This window comes from Mastomys coucha, unplaced genomic scaffold, assembly GCF_008632895.1.
Source record: "Mastomys coucha isolate ucsf_1 unplaced genomic scaffold, UCSF_Mcou_1 pScaffold7, whole genome shotgun sequence".
Classification (NCBI taxonomy): domain Eukaryota; kingdom Metazoa; phylum Chordata; class Mammalia; order Rodentia; family Muridae; genus Mastomys; species Mastomys coucha.
The window spans coordinates 86,694,234-86,721,349 of NW_022196913.1; the positions used below are offsets into that span (position 1 = coordinate 86,694,234).

At 34.6% G+C, this 27,116-nt stretch overlaps 1 protein-coding gene across 6 annotated transcripts in view; it reads right to left on the bottom strand.

The window, feature by feature from the left end:
- The window catches only part of Csmd3 (CUB and Sushi multiple domains 3), a 1,179,548-nt gene that overhangs the window by 608,659 nt on the left and 543,773 nt on the right, over positions 1-27,116 (bottom strand). For all 6 annotated transcript variants that reach the window (XM_031358937.1, XM_031358936.1, XM_031358940.1 and 3 more), the window contains one exon: positions 7,512-7,633. In XM_031358937.1, coding sequence (XP_031214797.1) covers positions 7,512-7,633 — 122 coding nt within the window. The remainder of the gene's footprint in view (positions 1-7,511; positions 7,634-27,116) is intronic.

Genomic DNA, 27,116 nt, shown 5'->3' on the forward strand with positions numbered 1-27,116 from the left:
AGGAAAACAAGAGATTTAGTCTCAGATTTGACTGTGTCAAATTATATTTTTACAACCTAAACACTCATTATTTATCTCTTTGCTGGGCAGAGGTGCTCAACTGAAACCATTGCCTCACAAACATGCTAGCTTTAGAACTTCCTGGTCATTGTTGACACTTGATTTTTCATGGGAAGACCTCAGCTGGAGTACTGAGCTACTTTGAACTATGTATTTATTCTCATAAAAAAATAAAGGAGTCAAGCCATTTTAGGCTAAATTGGTATCATTTCTTTTGTAAAACTATGTTACAATCAAATTTACTTTCTTTGCCTCAACCATTGGCTCACTACTAATACAATTAGTTGATATTCTAAAGAAGAACAAAAGTGTGAGTGAAAGAAAACATTGGCATGTTTCAGTAATGTTAATTATGTGGAATGAATCTACTGAATGTACATTTGGATATGTGTAAACAAAGGGGAATGGAAAATAAAGTGCTAGTATTGAAAATCTTGACGTTTTAAGGAGATGGAAAGGGAAGATAAGCACTGTCAAAACTGAGAAGGTAAAGAGAATTTCAGAATAGAATAAAGAAGCCCAGGAAAGAGAATGTTTCAAAATGAAAGTGTTCTGAAATACTAATTAATCACTCTATAATATGCATGTCTTTCTTTAGATAATTTTATTCAAATATATTGTTAAAAATATGCTATATTATATATACTATCATTTTAAACAATACAGTTTATCTTTTTCTTTTCCTATATTCTAGATAGTTGTATTTATTTTCTAATTAAATATTGTCATATGCACCCCTATTCCCCTCAAATATTTCCTCTCATGTCTCCCACATTACAACCCCTTCCTAATTTAATGTCTTTTGGTTGTTGCTTTTAATAACCCACTGAGTCCAATTATGGATGCCATATATTCACAGGTGTGATGCCATTCACTGAAGAATGGAAAGCCTATGAGAAGGAATCCTATAAAAAAAAAAAAGGTTTGTTCGGTCCTAGGAGCGATCAAGTAGCAACTTTGTTCTTCATTAAAGAATGAAACCTGTTGTTATGTCTCCCTTTTCGTTTCTGATTTTGTTAATTTAGATACTGTCTCTGTGCCCTCTAGTTAGTCTGGCTAAGGGTTAATCCATCTTGTTGATTTTCTCAAAGAACCAGCTCATGGTTTTATTGATTTTTTTTGTATAGTTCTATTTCTTTCTACTTGGTTGATTTTAGCCTTGAGTGTGATTATTTCCTGTTTTCTACTCCTCTTGGGTATATTTGCTTCTTTGTGTTCTAGAGCTTTCAGATATGCTGTGAAGCTAATAGTGTATGCTCTCACCAGTTTCTTTTCTTTTTTAAAAAATTTATTTTTTATTAGATATTTTCTTTATTTACATTTCAAATGATATCTCCTTTCCCCATTTCCCCACTGAAAGAAAAAATCCACTATTCCCTCCCCCCTCCCCCTGAACACAACCCACCCTTTCCCTCTTCCTGGCCCTGGTATTCCTCTACACTGGGCCAAAGAACCTTCACAGGACCAAGGGCCTCTCCTCCCATTGATGACCGACTAAGGCTATCCTCTGATAAATATGCAGCTGGGGCCATGAGCCTACTCTTTGGTTCGTAGTTTAGTCCCTGGGAGTTCTGAGGGTACTAGTTAGTTCATATTGTAGTTCCTCCTAAGGAGCTGCAAAACTGTTCAGCTACTTCGGTCCTTTCTCTAGCTCCTTCATTGGGACTCTGTGCTCAGCGCAAGGGATGGCTGTGAGCCTCAACTTCTGTATTAGTTGGGTACTCTCAGTTATATCAGGCTCCTGTTAGCCAGCAGTTGCTGGCATCCACAATAGAGTCTGTATTTGGTGCTTGAATATAGGAAGGATTCCCAGGTGGGGCAGTCTCTGGATTGTCCTTCCTTCAGTCTCTGCTCCATACTTTATCTCTGCAATTTCTTCCATGGGTATTTTTTCCCCTTCTAAGAAGGATCAAAGTATCCATACATTGGCCTTCTTTCAGTTTGAGTTTCTTGTGGTCTGTGTATTCCGATCTTCTAGGCTAATATCCACTTATCAGTGAGTGCATACCATGTGTATTCTTTTGTGATTGGGTGACTTCACTCAGGATGATATTCTCCAGATCCATCCATTTCCCTAAGAATTTCATAAATTCATTGTTTTTAATAGCTGAGTAGTACTCAGAGCTATGAATTTTCCTCTTAGCACTGCTTTCATTATGTTCCATAACACTGGATATGTTGTGGCTTCATTTTCATTAAATTCTAAAAAGTCTTTAATTTCTTCCTTTTTTTATTTTTTGACAAAGTTATCATTGAGTAGAGCATTGTTCAGCTTCCATGTGTATGTGAGCTTTCTGTTGTTTTTGTTGTTACCAAAGACCAGCCTCAGTCCATGGTGATCTGATAGGATGCATGGGATTATTTCAATCTTCTTGTATCTGTTGAGGGGTGTTTTGTGATTGATTATGTGGTCAGTTTTAGAGACGGTACCATGAGGTGCTGAGAAGACAATGTCTTATTGTTTTTTGAATGAACTGTTGTATAGATATATGTTAAATCTATTTGGTTCATAATTTCTGTTAGTTTCACTATGTCTTTGTTTAGCTTCTGTTTCCATGATCTGTCCATTGATGTGAGTTGGATGTTGAAGTCTCCCACTACTATTGTGTGAGCTGCAATGTGTGCTTAAAGCTTTAGTAAAGTTTCTTTTATGAATGTGTGTGCCCTTGCATTTGAAGCATAGATGTTCCGAATTGAGAAATCATCCTGGTAGATTTTTCCTTTGATGAATACGAAGTGTTCTTCTTTATCTTTTTGATAACTTTAGGTTGAGAGTCGAGTCTTTTCAATATTAGAATGGCTACTCTAGCTTCTTCCTTGGGACCATTTGCTTGGAAAAATTTTTTCCAGCCTTTTACTCTGAGGTAGTGTCTGTCTTTGTCACTGAGGTGTGTTTCCTATATGCAGCAAAATATTGAGTCCTGTTTTCATATCCAGTATGTTAGTCTTTGCTATTTTATTGAGAAATTGAATCTAGTGATGTTAAGAGACATTAAGGAAAGGTGATTGTGGCTTCCTATTATTTTTGTTGTTAGAGGTGGAATTATTAGAGACTATCACCTTTTGGTTTTGTTGAAAGATTACTTTCTTTCTTCTTCTAGGGTGTAGTTTCCTTCCTTGTGTTGGAGTTCTCCATCTATTATCCTTTGTAGGGCTGGATGAATGGAACGATTTTGTGTAAATTTGGTTTGTCACTAGTCATCAGGGAAATGCAAATCAAAGCAACTCTGAGATTCCTACTCCCACCAGTCAGAATGACTAAGATCAAAAATTCAGGTGACAGCAGATACTGGCAAGGATGTGAAGAAAGAAGAGCACTTCTCCATTGTTGGTGGAATTATAAGCTGTGAAAACCACTCTGGAAATCAGTCTGGCCACTCCTCAGAAAATTAGACATAATGTTATCTGAAGATCCAGCTATACCACTCCTGAGTATATACCCAAAAGATGTTCCAACAAGGACACATGTTGTACTATGTTTATAACAGTCTTCTTTATAATGGCTAGAAGTTGGAAACAACCCAGATGTTCTTCAATAGAAGAATGGATACAGAAAATTTGGTACATTTTCACAGTGGAGTACTATTCAGCTATTAAAAACAATAAAGTCATGAAATTCTTAGGGAAATGGATGGAATTAGGAAATATTATCCTGAGAGAGGTAACCCAGTCACAAAAGAACACACATGGTATGTACTCACTGATAAGAAGATATTAGCCTAAAACTAGGAGTACCCAAGATACAATTCACAGATAACATGTAGCTCAAGAAGAAGGAAGACCAAAGTGTGTATGCTTCAGTCCTCCTTAAAAGGGGAAACAAAATAAGAGATATTAAGACATATTAAGACCCTGGCAAATACAGAGGCAGATGTTCCCGGCCAACCATTGGACTGAGCAAGGGGTCCCCAATGGAAGAGTTAGAGAAAGGACTGACAGAGCTAAAGGGGCTTATAATCACATAGGAAGTATGATATCAACTACTCAGATGCCCCCAGAGTTCCCAGGGACTAAACCACCAACCAAAGAGTACCCATGGAGAGATCCATGGCTCCAGCTACATATGTAGTAAAGTATTGGCTTGTAGGACATCATTGGGAGCAAGATGTGCCACTAGTACAATAGTGAGATAGCTATTGCAGAACATTAGGTTACATTTTCCCCCATAGTAGAGGTAAAGAACACATTTAATCTTGTTTTCCAGAGATGATCCTTATAACAACCAACTGTAATATTTCCATTCATTACTATTATCATTCATTGATATTAGCTGGAGTTTAAATAGCTATTCCCTGTATGTAGAAAGGTAAATTTAACTAAATGAAGCACTAAATGATGAAGATAGGTACCATTGAACCTATAGGCTTAGACTGAATATAGAATAGTTAAGAGATTATTGTATTGGTATGAATTGGTAAGGAAATGGAAAAATAATCTGTCAGTATTCTTATTTTTTTAAGTGTCATAAAGTATTCTAGATACATTTTTTAGTCAAGTTTATTTTCTTATTAATACTTATTGGCTTTCTGATTTCTATCCATATACATATCAAAATCTGCACATTGTCATTACTCTTTAAGTATTATATCCTGGCATAACTGTCCAGATGTCTTTTCTTTCAGTGGAGTATTGAATTCCACCCTCAAACACTATCATAGAAATAGATGCTACCAATGATTGATTCTGAGTTCCTTTGATGTCTTTTGCTTGCTATACTCTTTAACACCTCTTCATATTTCAAATGTATCTGCTTCTAAATGATTTCAACAATAAGCCTTCGAGGGACTGATGTGGCTACTCATAATGCACTTAAACAACACATGGAGACATCGTGGATAACCTTTAACTAGTGACTACAGAATGCAGAAGTATGAAATTTCTTCTTATTCCCCTGACTTGTAACCAAATCTCAGGTGCGCTTTACACTGTGTGGTTAGGCTTCAATGCTTATATTTTATTTATACTTGTAATTTTGCTTGTCGTTAAGATGTCCTCATTTTTCTACTATCTTTATATTTCCACTTACAGTGCTTGAATGAACCACTTACATGTAACTCTTTCTTAGAGTCAGCTGTGCTTGGGAATCAAAGTTATGATACCTGTAGTAGGTAGAAAATTTAACTAACTCTACTTGTTCAACTAAGGTCATAGATCTGGCACTGAAATCTGCACATTCCTAAATTCTATAAAATTTGGCAGTGTTTTTATAAGTATTGAGGGCTATTGAAGTGTCAGAACTTCAGTTCCAATGATGGGCACATGACACATACTTCCCTATGAAGAAAGTTGAGAGAAAGACAAGGGTACGATTCCAATTTTTGAAGCCTTTGTAGTGAAGGAAACTGAATGATATATTGCTGTTCTATAGAAAATCAATCTGTTTTATTCTTGTAGTAAACACAGAAAAGTAACACTTCACAGTTTAATGTTTCCTAATCTAAAACAGATATTTTAGTCATTATTTTGATATAAAAAATAATGGAATGATATGTTTAGACAGATTTTTCTTCACTATTTTAATTGTTTTCTCATTTCACTAAATTTCAGATTTGGGTATGTTTCCATGATAATACATAATTATCACGTAGACAGCAAACCATTGTGTGTGTGTCAGAATAGTAAAAAACCTATAATAATATTTTATCAGAACTGCATTAAAAAATCTTAATAATTATTTCTATAGTAGACCTAAGGAAAAGAATGTAATAGATTAAGTATCATTTAATTGAATGCAAATATTACCAGAATTTATTTATGAACCTGTATAAATGAAATGAAAATATATACTGTTCACTGTGTCCTCTAGACTTACAATATTTCTCTATGAAATTGTGTCACTCGTTAAAACAGAAAAGGTTATGGGATCTGACTTAGAAACATTTGGATGTCATGAGAAACTAAAAATTCAGTTACATATACTACTGAGAATTCAACTATTATTTCTATGAGTTCCTGTATGTTTACACTTAAATTGGCTAAAGTTCTTGTCATAGAATGTACATTCTCATCAATGTCCACTGTCATTAACTTTCATATTCTCAAAGTGGATTGTAATATAATACAAAATAAAATAAATTGCATTTCTGCCTTGTTTTAATTTAAAAATACCTTAAATACAATTTCTTCAAAGTCTTATATAGTTAACTCATTCCACTGACATCACAAATAGAAAAGTTGTAAATCAGAAAAGTAAGAAATTATTTTTTTATAAAGAAGCTAGACTTTACATTCTGGTTGTAATTAATTTATATATTACTCTACATGTCATGAGTTGGAACACTGACATATGTAAAAGGAACAAACAATGGATAAATGGTTGATAGGTAGATAAGCAAGGAGATAGTTCGTAAATATACACATGGGTGTTTCTCTGAGTTTGCTCCTGAGATAAAAGAAACTATGGTTGCTCTAAATATTTCCTTGTAAACATTCTTCTCTTTTTTGTTCTAAACAACTCTCATCCAGTATCTATAAACTTGGAGTTTTCTATGCTGATTTTCCAGGTTACTTATATGGAAGCAATATGAAAAAACAAATGAACACCTTGAAAAGGGATCTCTAATAGGACAAACTTATAAAGGAGAACCTTCAATTGATTTCACACTTGCAGTCAAAGTTAAGTGAGCTTATAACACAAAATTAACACAATAACCCAAATCACAACTAGTAACCATACCACAACAGCACAAATGTAAATCAATTCCATTACCAGTAAAGTATCACTTTTGATACTTTAACTTGTTAGGATAAAGGGAACCTTAATCATACTCAGTAATCAAATCCCAAAACTAAGAAAAATATTCTCTTTTATCCTGTGATGCTCAGATATTAGGTTTTATTCCTAATTATGTCATTGTTAGGTTTTAATTAATTATGTATATTTATTTGGGTTAGCTCCTCTTTTCCATATTTGATGCTATACTTTTGTTTGTAGTTCAGTGAGTGGTACCTACTACATTGCCCATGTTATAGTCAAACAGAAAGGAAATTCAGCCTGTGGAAACATTCATAATATGAATCTGCTATTGCTTCAGAGCACATTAAACTATTTATGGCTAATAAATTACTGAAACTATTGTTAGTGACAGCAAGGCACAAATGAAAGCTACCTATGCATGAAAAAATAATATACCTGAAAAGCATGTCAAGTAGAAAAAAATGTCAGGTAGAGACATAATCAACAGCTGTTTTAGGAAAAGAAGCCTCAGATTGCAAACATCAAACACATATGTCAAACTCATTCAATGATAAATTTGGGATGCATTCATTTACATGTAAGTAACTGTGAGCAGAGACATTAATTTTCAAAATTCTCAGTTATATTTTTTAAATACAAATAAAAATAGTAAGTCTATATTGTCAGTTATGCTGGACTTACAGGTTTCTGTCTTCTTCTTGCTGTATCTTCATCATTGTCTTTATGACTATGGTTTTTAAGTGGTTACCCTTACCTTATTGGTATTCACTGCAGTGATCACCCATACACATTGTGCATTGCTGTCATACTGGAATGGAAAGTTGGGAGATGTAAAGGTGCCACTTGGTCCTTGAAGATTAGAGCCACATGTCTTCACTGAAAGAGAAATTGAAATTTCAAACATAGATATATACCCTGAATAATATCACAGCAACCTAATATCTTTCAATGGATGTTAAGTTCAAAATTGCACACATATGACTGCATTGAAATATATATTAATATACCTTAATGCTTTATATTGAAACTAGAGTGCTTGCTGCATTCTAAAATTTGAAAACACAATAGTTTGAACATGAGTAAAAAAACAAATTATAAATAAAAATATAAAATATATGAGATATGCTAAATTACAGGAATTGTAGTGTTTACATGCCAATAATCTCAACCCTGATAATTTAAATCTTGTGAAGGATTGTGAATATAATTGTGAGGTATGATAAATGTCTTCTGTGTCTGAATTTCACTGTTAGACAGAGGCGTGTTTACCTAATATTATTTTAATATAAATCCACAAAGAGAAAGAAACAAAACCTTGAATCGATTGAGCAATTTGAAAAGAAATTCTTTGCTACCTAATAAGTATCTAAGGACTCCTAATAAGTTGAGAGATGTCAATATTAAATTGACTCATTTTCTTCCTGTGAAAAGGGCCACTAAGACAAAAGAAGAGCTGAGCAAGTAGTTTTAATGAATTTACACAGAAAGGTAATATCTCCTTAATTTTCTACCCCTTTCTTCTTAATAAAAGTGCTAGTCAAACCACAGTTTGTCTTTATTCTGTTATGTACCACAAATTTCCTAGGTGCTAATAACTGCAAATTGAATTTCTTTGCCTTATTTCATTAAAGTCCCAGCATGTTATTCCTTTCTAGACTGTCAAAAGCAATCAACTACATTTTAAAGTAAGCTGCAATTGAGCATGTATCTTCATATATACTTATGTTTTAACAGAGTTATCAGCATTGTCATTTTGAAGATCAAGCTATGATAGTCCTGGATGTTTGCATGATAAGCTCACAGTGATTCTTCTAGAAAAGAGCCTAGGAATATTTGCACTAACTTATTCCTATGACATAGATATTGATGTTGGACTTGATAACCTAAAAATAAGTACTGCATTAGTGTCTTTTATAGTATTCCTAGGTAAAATTTCCCTTAATATAGTATGAATTCTATAACCATTTAATTAGGATTACTTTCCTTTAAATATCCTCTAACTCACCCTACATTTCACTTTTGGCTCTAAACATTGCCACAGGCCTGGAATGAAATGGTACTTGGATGCATCAGATTTCCTTATTTACCTAATCTTCAGGCCAGGACCATTACATCACTTTTTCTGACTATATTAGACATTTGCTTATCTATTCTATAGACAACACTTTCTCTCTTCTCTGAAGTGTACTCTTTGTGTTTTATATTAGTCTTTCTAAAATGTATACTCCATTACCTTACTTGATGGCATTGTAAACTTATGTGGCTCTTTCTTATAGGATAAGTTAGAAACTACCTAGCATAGAATCCAAATGATTCCTATACACTTACTTTCCAATTTCATGCCCTGCTATCTTTCTTTCTTTTTTTTTTTAAGATTTATTTATTATATGTAAGTACACTGTAAATGTTTTCAGATACCCCAGAAGAGGGAATCAGATCCCACTACAGATGGTTGTAAGGCATCATGTGGTTGCTGGGATTTGAACTCAGGATCTTTGGAAGAACAGTCAGTGCTCTTACCCACTGAGCCATCTCTCCAGCCCCCCCTGTATCCTTCTTATTCACATTGTTTGTTTGTGGTTGTATTGGCTCTTGTTCTTTCTGGCATGTACCATATCGAAATTTGTAATTAGTCCTGGCACTCTCGGTTCTAAAATATTTCTTCTCATATTGACTTCCACAAATTGCAGCCACTTGTTCAAATTCTAGTTTATATATCATTATTCTTGAAAGAAGAGATTCACAATTTCTCCACATCAGTTAGAGATAGTAGTCCCTATAGAACATCACCTGAACAGTACAAGGTATTCATTTGTTAGTGGCCTGATAGACTGAGTGACTCTAAACATGCTGAGAATTATGAAAATAATCACAATCAGAGATTGTTGTGAAGAATATATATTCTACATAGAAACTGCCTAAAAAATTCATTTTCTAAAATGAATATAAAATTACAATCTTCTAAAGGAAGTCTATTTATCTTCTCTGTTATTTGCCTGTTCTGTGCTTAGTATGGGCCACTACTAAAGGAACAAAAACACAAAACCTTTGGCATAGCTTTGAAGCAAACCATAAAATAAAAAAATTTTAAAAATACATTATTTGTTAAAACACAAATATTTTCACCGATGTGGATTTTAATAACCTAAAAGAAAAAAGCCAATGTGATTATAATAGAAAGGTGAGAGTGGAAACATGCATTCTATACACTAGGTCAAAGTTCTTTACTTGAATGCTAGATTGGAAAGGGAAGATAGATTCTAACAATGTCAGAGATGGTAAAACTAAATAAATAAATAAATAAGTAAATAAATAAATAATCAATAAATATTTCAATAAAATAACCAACTGACCTAAGTGGTCAGCTATGAGTAAATGTTATTTTGTTTGATTAAGTTTGAAAAATTTGCCATTAAATACATGGACACTCACAATAAGTGGAAATATTCAACATTGTTTGAGAGGTTTTTAGATAAGGAAATCAATTATAGGAAAAAAGAATGGAAAAGACTGTAGATGTTGAATATTCTGAGAATATAACACTTTGTGGTATACTTCTTTGCCTATATAACTCTAAGAGATTTAATGATATCTATTCTCAGTGTAATAATATGTTGTGTTCTGTTGAATGCTCTGGTCTTCTGTGGAAATCATTAATCTTGTGTGTGTAGCAAGACCTTTTGGCTGCTGCTCTAGAGGTATGTCTCAGGGTTGTGTTTACTAAAAAATTTTAATTTATAATAAGATATCTTATGACACATGAAGTGCTATTGCACAACAGGGTGATCATTAATAAAAAACTTACTTTTATATTTTAAAAATTCAAAACAAAGGACTTTTAAATGCTTCACCCTAGTGAAATATTTGTGAGGCAAAACTGTTTAATCTGATTTAAATCTTACATGACATCCCCTAATGTGCATGTATCATATGCTACCTTATAAATAGATAAATTGTTTTACATGTGTCTGTTACAAAGGTTTTTAGTGAAAATTAATAAATATACTACTCAATATACTTTACAAAGAAATGCACTATTAGTTCCAAAATACACACACACACACACACACACACACACACACAGACACACACACACACACACACACACACACACACCCCTCCTATCTGAAGATGACTAAGCCTGTTTTAAACCAGTGTCTTGAATCACCAAGTTGTGTTTCAGCTCTACAATACTTAATTGGACATTTTAGTCTTTCTGTCTTCACAAAGCCCTGATAAACTGTCTTGAGTGAAGCAAAAATTAGGAATAATCTTGAAATACATCTTAGTGATATCTGCATAAGAATAGGAGTCTAATGCATGTCTACCCTGAAAGGAAGTGCATAAATAATGAATAATGATGAAAAGAATCCAAAGCAGAAAAATGGAAACCAAGAAAGATTGTGCAAAGGAAACACAATTAAGATCAGCAAGAACCAGACTACCCAGGATGAGATAAATTTGATTAAAGCCTAATAAATGTAATTTCTCCTAAAGGTGAAAAATACTCATAATTTTTAAAGGTAAAAATAGTAAGTAAATTTATTTTTCCTAACTTAATTGTTAGTAGTTTAACTTTATCCTAAAAGTCCTGTTTATATATCCTGCTCTCTGCTTTGATACATAGGACATGTTATGGAATATCTACTTTTTTTTTTAAATTTAGAGATGTAGTGTGTTTATTTATTTATTTAGACATCTATTCAGCTACCATTGAGTATTAAGATATTAGAACGCTCTTGGATTTTAACTTTGTGATACATTGGTCTGACCAGCCCTTTCCTTTCCCCGCCTCATCAAGTCATTGAAAACAACAACAACAACAACAGAAAACATCCAGGTACTGGGTAATTATACAACCATGAAAATGCTCAAAAGAAAATGCAAAGGATGTCCTCAGGGGATAGATCTGGGAGATTAACTGCAGCCTGGCGAGTCCAATTACAAAGCACTCCCTGTCAATAGAGTAAAAGGTTCACAAAAGGAAGATAACCTTAGGAATGGCTCAGGGAGACAAAGAAAGTGAACCATCTGTATTTTAAACAGCACTTTTGAATAAAATGAAAACTGCATTCATTTCCAATGTATGTGGTAATGAAAATGTTAATATGCATGTTTTCACGAATTATGGGGAAATTTTGTATTTTCCCTCAATGTAGAAACAATTTAGAGTATTTTCAAGCTCCTTTCTTAAAATATTAAGGTAGTTTTGCTATCTTGTTTAGTTCATGTTGCTATGTGAAATAAATCCTCGATGGCATAACAGCATGTCACTCCCCCAAATATGGAAATTCCATTTGGAATATTTTGTGCTTAATAATAAGGATGATGTTTGAAAGTGGCATATAACATCTTTATAAATTAACAGGAAAAAAAACTAAGACATGATTTCTAGATATGAGTTCAAAGAAACCATGTTATGAAAAATATTGATTTATGGAAATACCTATTTATTTTTTATTAATTATTTTATTTATTTAGTCCATCCCCTACTCCTGCTTCTATGAGGTTGCTTGCTACCCACCCTCTCACCCGCTCACTCCTGCCTCACTGCTCTAGCATTCTTCTATGCTGGGGCATCAAACTTTCACAGGACCAAGGGCCTCCCCTTCCATTGATGCCAGATAAGGATCTTTTCTGCTATATATGTAGCCAGAGACATGAGTCCCGCCATGTGTACTCTTTGGTTGGTGGTTTAGTCCCTGGGAGTACTGGGAAGTCTAGTTAGTTGATATTGTTGTTTTTCCTATGTGGTTGCAAACCACTTCAGCTCCTTCAGTCCTTTATCTAACTCCTCCATTGGGGTTCCTGTGCTCAGACTGGTGGTTGTCTATAAGCATCTTCATCTGTATTGGTCAGGCTCTGGAAGAGCCTCTCAGGGGACAGCTATAGCAGGCTCCTGTCAGCAAGCGGTTGGCATTAGCAATAGATTCTGGGTTTGACGTTTGCAGATGGGATGGCCTGTTTTTACATGCAAAAGAATAATTGTCTGCTAGTGGTGGCGCACGCCTTTAATCCCAGGATTTGGAAGGCAGAGAGTCAGAGGCAGGCAGATTTCTGAGTTCGAGGCTAGCCTGGTCTACAGAGTGAGTTCCAGGACAGCCAGGGCTACACAAAAACTCTGTCTTGAAAAACCAAAAAAAAGAATAATAGGCTATTTAAAAGTTGTATTACTTTTGCATATGTTTGCATGTGCACATCTTGTACACTGCTCACTTCCATCCTCCACCTCCCTAGCACTCAATTCTCCCACTCCCTCAACCAATCTCTCACATATATAGGTATATATTGTGTGGTCAACCCATATTTGCTTGGTTTCAATCTATGTGATGGTAGATTTTGGAGAGGCTATATATCAAAAGAGGGTTAGTCTCTGTCTTCCGGAATCTATAAAATGCCAGTTGTTTAGATGTAAATGTAAGCCATTTGAATCCCTTCACAGTTCTTAAGTACTTGTTGATAGGACTGATCTTGGGTAGACCAAAGCAGACAACTACAGCTTATGTGAGTTAATGATTGCATCACGTTTAAGGCATGATGTTTCGGAGCCTTTCACCCTGTCTTCATTCTCTTCTCTATTTTCCGTGTCCTCTTCAGAATGCCCTATGAGCCTCATAAGCAATGGGTTCAGTGACTGCTTTAGGACTCAGTTCATATCCATGACTTATATTTTCTACTTGGGCAGTTAAAGCACTATTACATAGGTAGGCAGTTTTTCTTTCCAAATGGCTGCTATATATGCTCTTTATCTCTCCCTCATCCTATAACTTCTTCTTAATTTCCCTGTCTCTACCCTGACTTAATCTTTCTAGTAATATTATTTTGACTCCTTATTGACTTTTTAACCTCTCTTCTCTTATTCCTGTTTCCTAAAACTAAGTTTTTCCCCACTGTTCCCTTCCATGCACTTTAAAAAATATATATCAATTAGAGTAAAATAAAAAATATTCTAGAAAAACAAGGGTTAACTTTGCTTATTGCTAAATTTTTTCATGAAGATTGGGAGAAAGGGTGGCATTTTGTAACAGACTAAGAAAATAGATCTGAAAAATCAAAATGAATTGAAAAGGAGAGAAATCTTTAAATGAAATTATTATACAAAGAGACCTAGAATCTAAGAACTGGACTCAGGCTATCTGGACATAGGATGTAAAATAAAATTGCATTCATACTATGACACTCAGTTTGAGGTAGGTGATATAAAGAAATTTTCAAATACTATAACAAGATTAAAAATTTTCAGAATTAAAATTTTAGGTAGTAATTTTTTATCTTGACATGGCAACAGATAAATGAGTTTAATTGAAACTCAAAATTTTAATTTAGTAAAAATGAAAGAACCATATTAAGTTAACAGTGTACATGTTATACAAGTGTCAAAGTCAAATATTGCATGTTCAGAGTTCTATAGAAGATATACCAGATGGAAGGGATGGGCCTAAGTAAAAAATAGAGAGGTGCATGGTTATCTGCAAGCATTTATCTCAGTATAGGAGGGCACATTTACTCAAAGTATTCAGGGATATCTAAACCTTGGCCAAGTTCAGACAAGTGTTTTAATTTTTCAATAGAAATGATGATATGAATCGTTATATAAAACAATTGTCAAATGTTTAAAAGTCAAGTAAAAACATGTCCTCTTACAAAAGTCAAATTAAGCAAAAGGTGTAATAATAATAATAAACAATTATTTTATAATGTCTGACACACATGTTTATTTTGGTATGAAAAAATAATTTTAATGATATACATATAGAAATACAAAAAATTGGTATAGTTATAAGACTGATTAACAATCATATTTTCTATGATTTTCAAAAAAGGTTTTTAAAATGAATTATAAAATGACAATTCTAATTCGTATTATACTCAATGATGATTGTAGGTGTAAAATTTTTATTTGGGTAATAGTTTCAGAGTCACACAGGTGCCATTACTATATAAGTTATTATATACATATCCAATTTCCCAGAATGCTACTCATTTATTGAAATATAATTCATTTGTCCAAGGGAAGAAATTATAATTGGTATATTAACTAAACTCCAACATCTATTTAAATTTGCTAGGTGCTGACTTCAAAACTGTCCTATTCTGCTGAAAACACCGTATTGGAATTATACACGATCATACTTTCATTCCTTCTTTACCAATATTTTATGTTACTATTTTTACAATTGCCATTTTAGTTGTGGATGTACAGTTAGTACTAAAATCAATACCTTTAATAAAATCAATGCTGAAAGAAAGATGATAATGAGATTCTGAGCTAGGGCAGCTTAGGGCCAGTCCCCAGGCAAAGCAAAATCACACAGGTGATAGTTGACACATAGCCCTGGGTTAACACTTCTCACTATCATGGTATAAAACACCTTGCAGCACATTCTCACAGACCGCCTACCCCTGAGACTTAGTGACAAAGAAAATCACTGCAGGATATTTTAAACTCCATAGAAGAACACAAGCTTAGGGCTTTCAAATTCAGTAAACAAAACAGTACTGAGCTTTTCAAGATGTCCTGGGATCTTTGTATCTGGGGATCTTCTAGAACAATATAAAATGTGCATGTCTGGTAAAATAAATACCATGACTATTGGGCATGGAAGCATCACTCCTTACAAATAGTCACCAGTCAAAGTATCAACCAATATGAATGGTGACACAAAGCGCTCTTTTTGTGCTTCTCTACTTCTCAAATTTACGCACTATCTTTGTGGGGTTGTTGTTGTTGTTGTTGTTGTTGTTTACAGTTTACAGAGACCAGCTTGGAGCAGGGCTTCTCAACACCTGCACTGATTTGGGTTAGAGATGGAATGCATTACTGTGAGAGGTTAGTTACACTGTCTTACAGAAGGCTCAGAGCCATACATCTCTCTACTCATACATACCTTTCTCATGTTTAAGCATTCCTTTCTAACTGTGACAATGAAATAATATTGTCTGGGGCTGGAAAATCCATGCTCTCTCCCAGGAAGAACCACTGAGCTTTTGGGAATCTCACTTTTGTACTTAATTTAAAGAAATTAAAATTTATAGTAATTTCCTTCGCTTTTTTTCCATTATCTATTTGACTAAGAAAACTTGGTAAAAAGGACATATGGAGAATAGGGTAATATTATGTGATAGTAGTAGGAAACTGATTAAGAAGATTTTAGAACATTCTTTTAACAACTAAGAATGGTATGTCTTCATAACAAAAGAAGTTAAATGTTTATTTTCCATTTTCTCTCCATTATTTTTCAAAAGCATACTCTAGTTTCTATGTCTTATTTTGATTTTGGCTCCTTCTGGAATTCTAATACACTTTGATCTGAAATTTCCCCCAAATGTTGAATGTTTGGCTGGTATGCTGAAGTGTTTGCAGCTGGTACAACTTTTGAGATTTGGAGCCTATTTGAGGAAAGTTGACCCCGAAATGACTGATGCTGAGGGAGGTGCTGCAACCTCTCTGGGTTTATCTTTTTGTGTTCCCATAATACAGGAAGTTTTGCATTGCCATATCTCCGAAATTCCTCATTATACCTACCTTACACACACCTCTATAACGTCTGCCTAACCTCATGCAAAAAGAAACAAACAAAAACAAAAAAACAAAAACCCAAAATACAAACATGGACTGAAACCATCAGCAAAAACAAACTTTTGATCTTTTAAATTTATTTCCAGATATTTTGTCATAGCAATAGGAAGCTGGTTAATGTAGATCTGAAAGGCATAATCTAAACCCCAATTCTCTCAGATTATATGATCTCCCATTGTTTTACAAGAATCACTTAAAAACAAATTTCTTATTAGTTATTTGCTTTTATCTACTGTTGCACCATATCCTCCTCATTGTTAGCATTTCTTCTAGGCTCCAGGCAACAGTTACCTAGCAACAGCTTGTGTAACTGCCTTCCAGGAGCTAGCCCCCCTACTCTGCCTTTCCCCTTCGCCCCCCTACTGTCTTCCTCTCTCTTTCCTCTCCTTCTTTCTCTCTTCCTCTGGCCCCTCTCCCCTACATCTCCTATTCTCTCTTTCTCTTCCGACATGTTTCCAGCTGTAGTCTTCCTCTCTTCCACTCTTCTCTCCCTCTTTCTGTCCTTCTCTGGCCCTCTTTCTCTGCCTCTACCCCTTTGCCAGGTCCTTTTCCCTTCCCGCCAATAAACTTTCTTTATACTTGGCCTGCAGTATGGCTGATTCCTCAGGCCTGCCCAAGGTGCTCTCACCCACCTCATTATAGCAGGCCATTTTACAAAACACAACACTCAGTGTACTATAAAATGCTGAGGAAGTGGTAATATCAATTAGTGGTTTGCTCTTAAGCAGTTTCAAATGTTGCTTTAATGAGCAATGTCTCTGACAAATACAGATTGAACTAAGACACAGAATTAGGGTGTCTTGAGACACCATGACACAGATTGGGAACAACTGGACTATATAATGAAGGAAAGAAGCCTCACAGAAGATATTGGGGTCATAAATGTGTAGATCTTTTAAACATTTACTTCAAGTAAGTACACATTTTGGATTAGATACTTAATAAAAATAGGATAAAGGAAAACATTCAAAGTAATAATGTCTGACTTGACTTCCAAAGTTTTCAAGTAATTAAACTGTATCTGCCACTCTGCTTGCTAGAGCCCTTCTGACCTATTATTTATATGTGGGATTAAGACTCAAGTATTGTTTCAGTCCTGAAGCCAGTGCCTGTCTCTTAAGAATTGTATAAGCGAAGTGTGATCATATGAGCTCATTGATCACAGTGATGTGGTTTTTTTCCTTTTTAGTGTGCTGCACAGCAGTTTTGATAAAGTCCTTGCATATTTATTTTACCAGCTAATGTTAAGAGACAGGCTGGCTTTGACAATGTACTGATGTTTATAGAAATATATTTCTAATAGACTATCTAATAATGAAAAAAATACCAATTTAATATTCAACAAAGAGAGCTTCATATAATCCCAGCTATTTACCTAGGAGGAAAATAAAGGTCAATGATGATTACTTTCAGCTAAGGAATCGGCATGATTACTAAAGACTGTTGAAATAAATGATCCTTGATATTTTATAAAAAAAATTATATGTTTTAATAGAATTGTAAACTTCCTATAACAAAGAAATAAAACTATGATATTCCAAATATTGGAATTTTCTGGGGTTTGCATGCTTGTACATTTTGTTATTAAGTTACAATCACTTTTTCCAAGGCTTTTGTAGTTCTTTTTGAAACATGAAGGTACTTAGCATATATATTACGGTTTCCAACTTAGTGTTTTATTAGCTCTAATGTTGGGTGTATAAACATATGTGCCTTTATATGTGTTTACTGGGTTTTCTTTGTCTGTTTTTCTTCTGTTGTCTGTTTTATATCTTTTTCTGTTTGCTTGTTTGTTTACATTTCATTGTATTGTATTATTACTATTATATATTCTGGCTTATATCCTAACAAGAGACAAAGAGAGAATAAAGGGAGAAGATTTGAGCTGGGCAGAAGATGGGGGCCCCTTGGACAGACTGGATGGATGGAAAACCAAGCCAGGATGTAATGTATGAAAAACATCCCTCTTTAATAATTCAAAAGAATAACTATATGTCCATGTTTACACTTACTGTGGCAACATAACTATAAAGCCAAATTGTTTTAAAAAAAAACACATGAGCTTAATATTGTGTGTATTTTGTAATATTTTTGTGGTCCTGAGAATTAAATGTATCATATTTTATATGCTTAAGCTCCATTAATACTTATAATATCCTTTCTAATGTGCCAATTATTTTCCTTTAATATGTACTTTTTGAAAGCAGAGCTGTGACATCACTGGAATGCACCCTGTTGTTCTTCCTTTTATTGTTTTTCCTAAAAGGAAATGGAGCAGATCTTTAAAGCCAAGGAAAGCTAGGTTAACTGTTAACTCAAGGTGTGCTGCTGTGGCCCTGCCATTTAAAATGTTTTCCTTTCATTAAATCCTGATGTGAGAGCTGAACTGCTTGATGCTATGGCAAACATCAGTGGTTCCCTCTCTCCTGAGCACAGCAAGCACTCCTTGTCTGTGATGATACATTAAAACACTGACCTATTCAGGAGCATTTCATAACTAAGAATAAAACAAAAACGATGTCACTTGTAAGATAAACATTGGTTTTGAGATTTATTACTTAGATCACGGAACTAAATATAGGATTTATACTCTGGTTCTAATTTGAAGCTGATAACAGTGTAGCGGTGATGCTTTCTGTGTCTCACTTCCTTGTAAACATAATGCAGACATACATCCAAACAATTATGTAGTATGAAATGCAGAGCTGGTTCAACATACACAGCCAATAAGTCCACACAAGTCTACTTAAAGACAAACATTATATGACTATTTCAATATACACAAAAAACGCAGCATGCTTTCATTATAAATCCAGAATGCTTTCATTATAAAAAGCCTAGAAAATATAGGACTTGAAGGATCATACCTCAACATAATAAAAACTATATATGAGAAATCTATAACCAAGATCACCCCAAATACAGAAAAAAAAAACTTGAAGAAATCTTACTGAATCAGGATTTCCACTCCTACTCCTTTTCAATATTGTCCTCAATACACTAGCTACAATAGCTAAGCAAGAGAAGGAAGTTAAAGAGATCAAACTAGAAGGAAATAAGTCAAACAATTTCTGTTTGCTGACAACATGATAGATATCCCCAAAATTCTTCTAGAAATGATAAATTCAGCAAAACTTTCTAGAATTGTTGAACAAATTCAAAAAGTGACAGGATGGACAATCAAGTTTCACGAATCAAAAGGTTTTATACATTTTACGTATTGTGATAAAATGCAGTGAAAAAGATCATAAACATACACCCATTTGTAATACACTCAAATCAAACAAAATGTCTAGAAATAAACTTAACCAATGAAGTAAATGAACTCTATGATGAAATTTTAAGACTATTTTTAAAAAATAGAAAACATAATAGCAAGTGGAAAGACATATGGTGCTCACAAATTGATAGGATTAATGCAACCTCAATCAAAACTCCATTGCATTGTTCAGAGAAATTTAAAAACTTAAAGCCATCCTAAAATTTATATGAAACCATAAAAGACCCCAGACAGCCAACAAATTTGAAATATACACACACACACACACACACACACACACACACACACACAAAACACATACCCAAAACAGCAACAAAACAGAAAAACAACGCTAGAGGGATTACCACTCCTGATCTTAAGGTATTTTACAGAACCATAAAAGAAAATAAATAATGAAATGAATCAAAATAAGGTGTTTAGAAAAACAGAAAAAAAAATACAGGAACAAACATGATGTCATTCAAATTTAGCTATTTAATAAGATTACCAAAATTACATGATGGAGAAAAGCAAGCAGCTGTAATAGATAGTGCTGGGAAAGTTGGATATCACATGCTTAAAAATGAAATTGGACAAAAATCTATCCATCTATCCATCTATCTATCTATCTATCATCTATCTATCATCTATCTATCTATCTATCTATCTATCTATCTATCTATCTATCTATATCTATTTATCTAACTATCTATCACCTTGCACCAAACAAACCCCAAGTGAAACAAAGTACCATAAAACATTAACACTGCTAGAAGGAAACATAAACAGTATAATGATGTAAATTATACGAAAGGACATTCTAAATAAGAGTTCATTTTTTTCAAAAATTAAGTCCAACAATTGATAAGTAGATCTATACAAAATTTAAAAACTTCTGCATAGTATCGACTGGGTGAAGAGGAAATAAGAAACAATTGTTGCCAGCTATATATTTGATTATGAGGATTAATGTTGAGAATAGATAAAGAACTAAAAAACAAGGGCAATTAAAAAATGAAATAACTCATTTAAAAACGGGCCTGGTAACTGAACAGCATGTTCTCCAAAGAAAGAAAAATGTCAGAAAAAAAATCAAAAAATTACTCATAATCTGTAGCAATTAAGAAATTGCAAACTAAAAGTTTCAGATTTTACCTTTTTAAAGTCAGAATGAAAAAGATAAAAAAAAATACTAAACATCAACAAATAAAACTGTCAGTAAATGCAGGAAGGAACTTGGGGAAGAGGGAACTCTCATTCACTGTTGGTGGCATTGAATCTGAGGCTGTCGCTGTGGAAATCAGTGTGGAACATTCCATCAAGTCTAAAAGTAAATCTACCATACAGCCCAGCTATACCAGTCTTTGGAATATGGCAAAGGATTCACTATCCTAATATACAGACATGTGCTCAGCCAGGTTCATTGTTTCTTTCTTAGGCTAGCTAGAAAATAGAAACAAGTTAAATGTCCTTTCAACTAATGAATGGAGAAAAATGTGGTTTATATTCACTATGGAATACTATTCATCTGTAAACTAAGATGAAACAATGACTTTGGAGGTAATTGGATGGAACTAGAAAAAAAGCAAGGCCAGGCCCTAAAAGATAAATGTTACATGTCCTTACTAATTTGAGATTCTTAGTTCCCAAACCTTCAGATATGAGTACATATCCTGGAGAAACTGAAGAAATCAGAAAAGTATAAAAAATCACTGGTGGGGTAGTTAGGGAGCATCAGAGAGAAGAATCGCAGGACACAAGGAATCTGACAAGTCACATGGAAGAGCAGGATGGGTACTAATTAGGGATGGGCAGATGAATACAGAAGAGGGAGATAAATTACAGTAAGGATGTCTCAAAAAGTTGTACGGAAATGTACTGTAATGATTGACTTAAAATGAACTGTATTGAATGTAAGTCTGTGTATGAATATTAACATATATTTAAAATGAGATTTTTCTCTTCTGTGCTGAAAGTGCCTCCCCGAGAGTCTCAAGTTTTAGAAGCTCACATTGGTGGGGTTTCCTTCTCAGGGATTGGTGGGTTTATTTGGGAAGCTCAGGGATTGGTGAATTTATTTGGGAAGCTCAGGGGTTGGTGAGTTTCTGGCCCAGGGATTGGTGGGTTTTTCTTTCACCCTGCTTTTCCTACATTGGGCTCATGGGTTCGGTTGTGAAGTCACTTCTCTTCTGTGGGTAGCTTCGGCTGAGGTGCTCTATCCGTGGAGCTGCTTAGGGAGGCTGGAGAGGAGGTGCTGCCACTGGGAACAGATTCTGTGGGGCATCTCCTGCAGTCGTATTTCACTGAGGTTGTAGGCTGAGGCAGAACGAAGACATCACCACCATGGATACAGCAGAAAGGCTGTGTGTCAACAGGAACAGCTCCTGTGACTGAAGCATGCTGAGGAGATGTGCTGGTACCGCCCTTTGACAAGAGCCACCATTTTGACAGGTCTCGTCACAAATTTTGATAGCATCTCACCCTGGCCATAGACTATATATAGCAGGAAGGAGGGGATAGCCAACACTTTGCTGATTTTTGTAGTATCCCACTTAAGATCTTACACAGCTGATGCAATGATACAGTATTTTTTATAAGTTTAAATGAAAAGGTTTGAGAGATAAATTATTTGATATGTGTAATACTCTCTTAGTTGTGGTTTCTCTTGCTATGATAAAACATCATGAACAAAAGCAATGTGGGGAGGAAAGTATTGATTTAATCTTGTAATTTATAATTTATTATCCACTATCGACGGGGCAGGAACTCACGGTAGTAAAGATAGAAGATGATACAGAAATCATACAGGAGTACTACATGCTGACTTGCCTTCATGGCTTGCTCATCCGGTTATCTTAAAGCAACCCAAAGATTGCATGCACTGATGACAGTGAGCTGTGACTTCCCAATCAACCATCAAAATGTCCCACAGGCTTACCCAAAAACACATCTCTGGGCATATTTTCTCAACTGAGGTCACTTTCTCCAAGATGGCTCTAGCTTTTGTTAAGTCGACATGAAAACTATGTGTACACTTAACTAGCACACAACAAACAAATTCACTGGGTTTTGAAGACAAAAGCTTTATAAGTAAATAATGCATGAAGTTTTTCATATATTTTTTATGAGTCAGTTTATTGGATGTCCAGTTAAGGATAACTTTTGCAATGCAGTTTAAAAAGCAAATGTTTAGTGAAGGATAAATGATTGATTACCAAGTTTGATTAAAATAATCTTGTATAGAATATAACTTATAGAGTCTAATAAGTCAGGGTATTCTTACATTTCTGATGGCATATAGATCATGATAAAATTAAATGGAAGTAAAATCACTTTCATTTAGTTTGTAAATCAAATCTAAGTTAACATTATACCTTACAATGAAATCTTGTTAGTTTCTAAAAAGTGCTTACATAATAATGCCTTCCTAGGAGGAAAACTGTATAGATGTTTACCTCCTGTAGTAAAGCATAGAAAATTGTTTCAGTAATTGCTGTTTTCCCCATTCACATATAGAAAATGAAATAACAGAAAGAATAACTAACAAACTACAATCACAAATCTGGGAGAAATGACTTGGATATATATTCTTGAAAAATAGTGATTTCACCATTCCCTGGAGATAAGGATACTCATTGTCTTAGAGATTGACTGCACCACCTCCCTTTCTTGACAAAGCAACTTTTTCAAGAGAAAAAGGTTCAAAAAAAAGTCTTTATTTATTATACATTGTAAGATATAGTCCATTACTACAGAGAAGTCAAAGTGGCAGGATGTTGAAGCAGCTAGTCACATAACATCTACAGTCAAGAGCAGTGAGGAATGAATTAATGCACCAATGGTAGTATTCATTTGCCTCTCTCCTTTCTGTGTAGTCTAGCATGTATCCCATGAAATGGCACCATCCACTTGAGGATTCGTCATTCTACCTCAATTTATCTAATTAAGAAAGTTGTGTTAGAAAGATGGCTCAAGCTATATTGAATTGTTACTGTTCTTGCAGAAGACTCAGTTGTGTTTCAATTACCCTCTTTAAATGGCTCAAAAGCACCAGTAGCTTGGATCCAGAAGGTATGATACCTCCTCTGGCCTATATGGAAAGACATAAGATGCCTACACATACACTCAGGTACATACAATAAGTTAACTAATTTGTTATTAATGAGAAAATAAATTCTTTCACAGGCATGCTCACAGCCCAACCTAATACTTTTTATCAAGTTGACACAACTAACCATCGTTGAGACACACTTTGGGTATATTAAAACATTTCTGCTCACACTCTATACATAGGATCAGGGAGGATTGATTCTAAACTAGTATGGACATTCCCTTATGCAAATATTTGGATATATTATCTAAGCACAAATCAACGTATTAGGTAATATATATCAAACATAAGATTGACCTGAGATTGATAAGAACTGCCTTTCTCACACAAGAATAACATTCCTCAGTCCTTGTCAGAGAAACCCTGTTTGCAGTAGATAATAATCAATATAGAAAGCCACAAGTAGCCAATGTACACAGAATAAGAGGTTGCAAAATGTTCAGCACTAAATGAAGTCATGTAATACCATTTTTCCCCTGGGTTCATTACAGAAGTGGGGATAGAAAGAATGTAAGAGCAAGAAGCTCTGGGTGACAGTGCAGAAATTGTCTTATGGAAATAGTAGGGCAGCTGTACATATGAAATAGCAGTAATGGTAACATAATGTACAATGTCTGTGCGAACCTGAGCCAGACCAAATCCCGGAATGGAAAGTGGAGTTTAGCATGCTTAGTGAGGAGTAATTGACAACTGTTAGCCACTAGAAGAAGGACAGTTTTCTGTAAGTGTCATTCCTGGTACATCAACAGTGCTCCATCAGAAGGACATTTGGGTTCCTCTCATGTAGTAAGGAGGAAGGAAAGGCTGTGTAGAGGTTCCTGTGCATAGATTGGGCAGGTGAGCAGATTCTGATAGGGGCATAAAGAATAAAAGAAGTAAGATTCTGGTTTAGTTAGACATCAAGGAAAGAAAAGTTCTCTTTTAGGAACTTGGACTTGGACGTTCATATTAAAGCCCTGTGTGTTTTCCAACTACAGAATAAAAGAATTCAAAATTGGAGCTGGCGAGATGTCTCAGCAGATGAAAGCCCTAGCCTAGCAAACCCAAGTACTTGAGCTACATTCCTGGGACCTACATGGTAGAAAAAGAGAACAAACTCCTGCAAATTGTTCTCTGATACTATGCACATTTGCCACAAACATTAGGGCACTTCTTCCTCTACATACAACAATTTAAAAAATGTAAAAAAAAAAAAAAAAATAAATGTCAGCAACACAAATTGTCCTGAATGTAGGAAAGGACATAAAGTTGAATAGCAAAGAGATTGGGATGTAGATCAGGAAGAGTTGGTGGAGAGAAGGCAAACATGATCCAAATTTGCTGTATGGGATTATCAGATAACAATAAAGATGGCAGAAATCTAGAGAGATGAATCTGTTAATCTACTTGTCTTAGATAGTGCTACCAGAAACTTTGACTAACCCAACGACTTACATGTATGAGTTGTTTTGTCAGTAGTCTCAGGCAAGAGACAGAAGTGGGACATGCTTGGACTACACACACACACACACACACACACACACACACACACACACACACACAAATCCAGTTCAGAAGCACTGTCAATTACTGTTATCTGTTATATGAGAAAAGTACTGAATTTGTATGTATAACACCACAGACTAAAGCAGAACATTGTTGCAGAAGAATCGGAATGCATACGTTTATTACAAGCTCACTGAGGAATAAAAATTGACTTACAAGTATGAGAAACTGTATAATTTATGACAGTATCTGTATAAAGGTAAACACAATCACAGATTTCCTGTGCCATGTGGCCAAAAAAGACAGTCAGAAGGTGAGCTCTGATCTCATGTGTAAGAATTCAGTGTATTCAAGGGTGACCTTCATTAAAAATCCCAACATTAACACAAACAGTTTACACAAATGCTAATTTCCATGATTATCTTTTAGAAAATTGAATTATTTAGGAAATATTGTAAAACAGAAGAGAAGTTTCTGCTTTTCATTATTGTATACTTGAATGAGTAAAATTAAGTTAAACACACTCTGATTTTCTTCCCTTAATTTTCCTCTAGCTTTCCCTACACTTTCCTCATTATCCATCTAATTCTTGTAATTGAATTTCCAGGAAAACTTCCTGCTATATTTCTGTCCCAAATAATAGGCCAGGAGAGTAATGAGATGCCGTTATTACTCTGATGATCCTCAGCTGTGCCATTCATTTCCTCTGGACTCAGATGTCATGTGGCTCCATGATCCTTTCAGCAGCCAACAGTGGAGGGAACAGGCTGGCATTCTTCCAGATCATTAAAGACAGTGAGACCTGGCTGACATACTTGAGAAACTCATAGCGACTTTAAAAGAGGAAGGTTGGGTTTTCTCAAATGAGGTGATTCAGAGTACTAGCCTAGCTTCAGTCTATTTCTAGCTCACAATCTGCCCAAGAACTTTCAGGAAGCACCTAAGGAAGTGTATTATGGAAATGCATAACATTTTGCTCATATATTTAATTTGAACTCTGTAAACCTTACTCAATGAACCCATTTCACCCAAGAAACGTTCAAGCGGAGTTATGAGCATCTGCACTGAGCAGGTAAGATGTCTACACTGTCCTTGTACCATAAAACCTTCAGCTTTTTAAAGGAGAAAGAAAGCTATAAATCTGAAGTATGCATTATAGGTGGAAAGTATATATCACTTTTAAAAGTAATTTTATATTGACTAAAAGTGCACAGAAAGATTACTGATACTATCTTCTTTTTCATCCAACTCTAAACTGCCTTGAAAGAGGTTATATTTGAAGACAGGTTCTCAAAATAAAAACCCTGATAATTGGCCTTGAGAGTTCCCAACGTAGGACTCCTCTCCTATGATATGTTCTGACAAACACCCAAATCATCAGAGCTGAGGAATCAGAGATGAAGTCACCTTCAGAGTGGATGTTTAAGTATGTAATAGATGTGAAATGAGAACAGCTCATTTGTTAGGGAAGATACAAGAAAGTACTTGTCAACTTATAAGCCACAGCTTTTTTAGTGTCAAGGAACTTTAGTCACTAGGGGTTTAGTTAATACTAAAAATCACTAGAGAAATGAGATGTCAGTACCAGTCCCATCAGAATGAAGTGAGTGACTAGAACATTCCTCCATGTGGTTAAGTTGTCATTAAATTAGGTAGGGAACAAATCTTTCCATGATATTCCACATTTCCTTAGAGGTGATGATAGTATCTTTGCTAAAAATATAATTGTGGATGAGAGATAAATAACTCTCTTGGCAAGAAGAGAGTAGTCATTCAGAACCACGATATAGTATTACTTTTTGTTCATAACCAGTAACATAGAGGTTTACCATGGTAGCAGACACAATACCTCAAATAATTTCACATTGTGGGGAAAAGATATTTTAATCATATAATAAAGAGGACAAGCTCATGCTACAAAAAA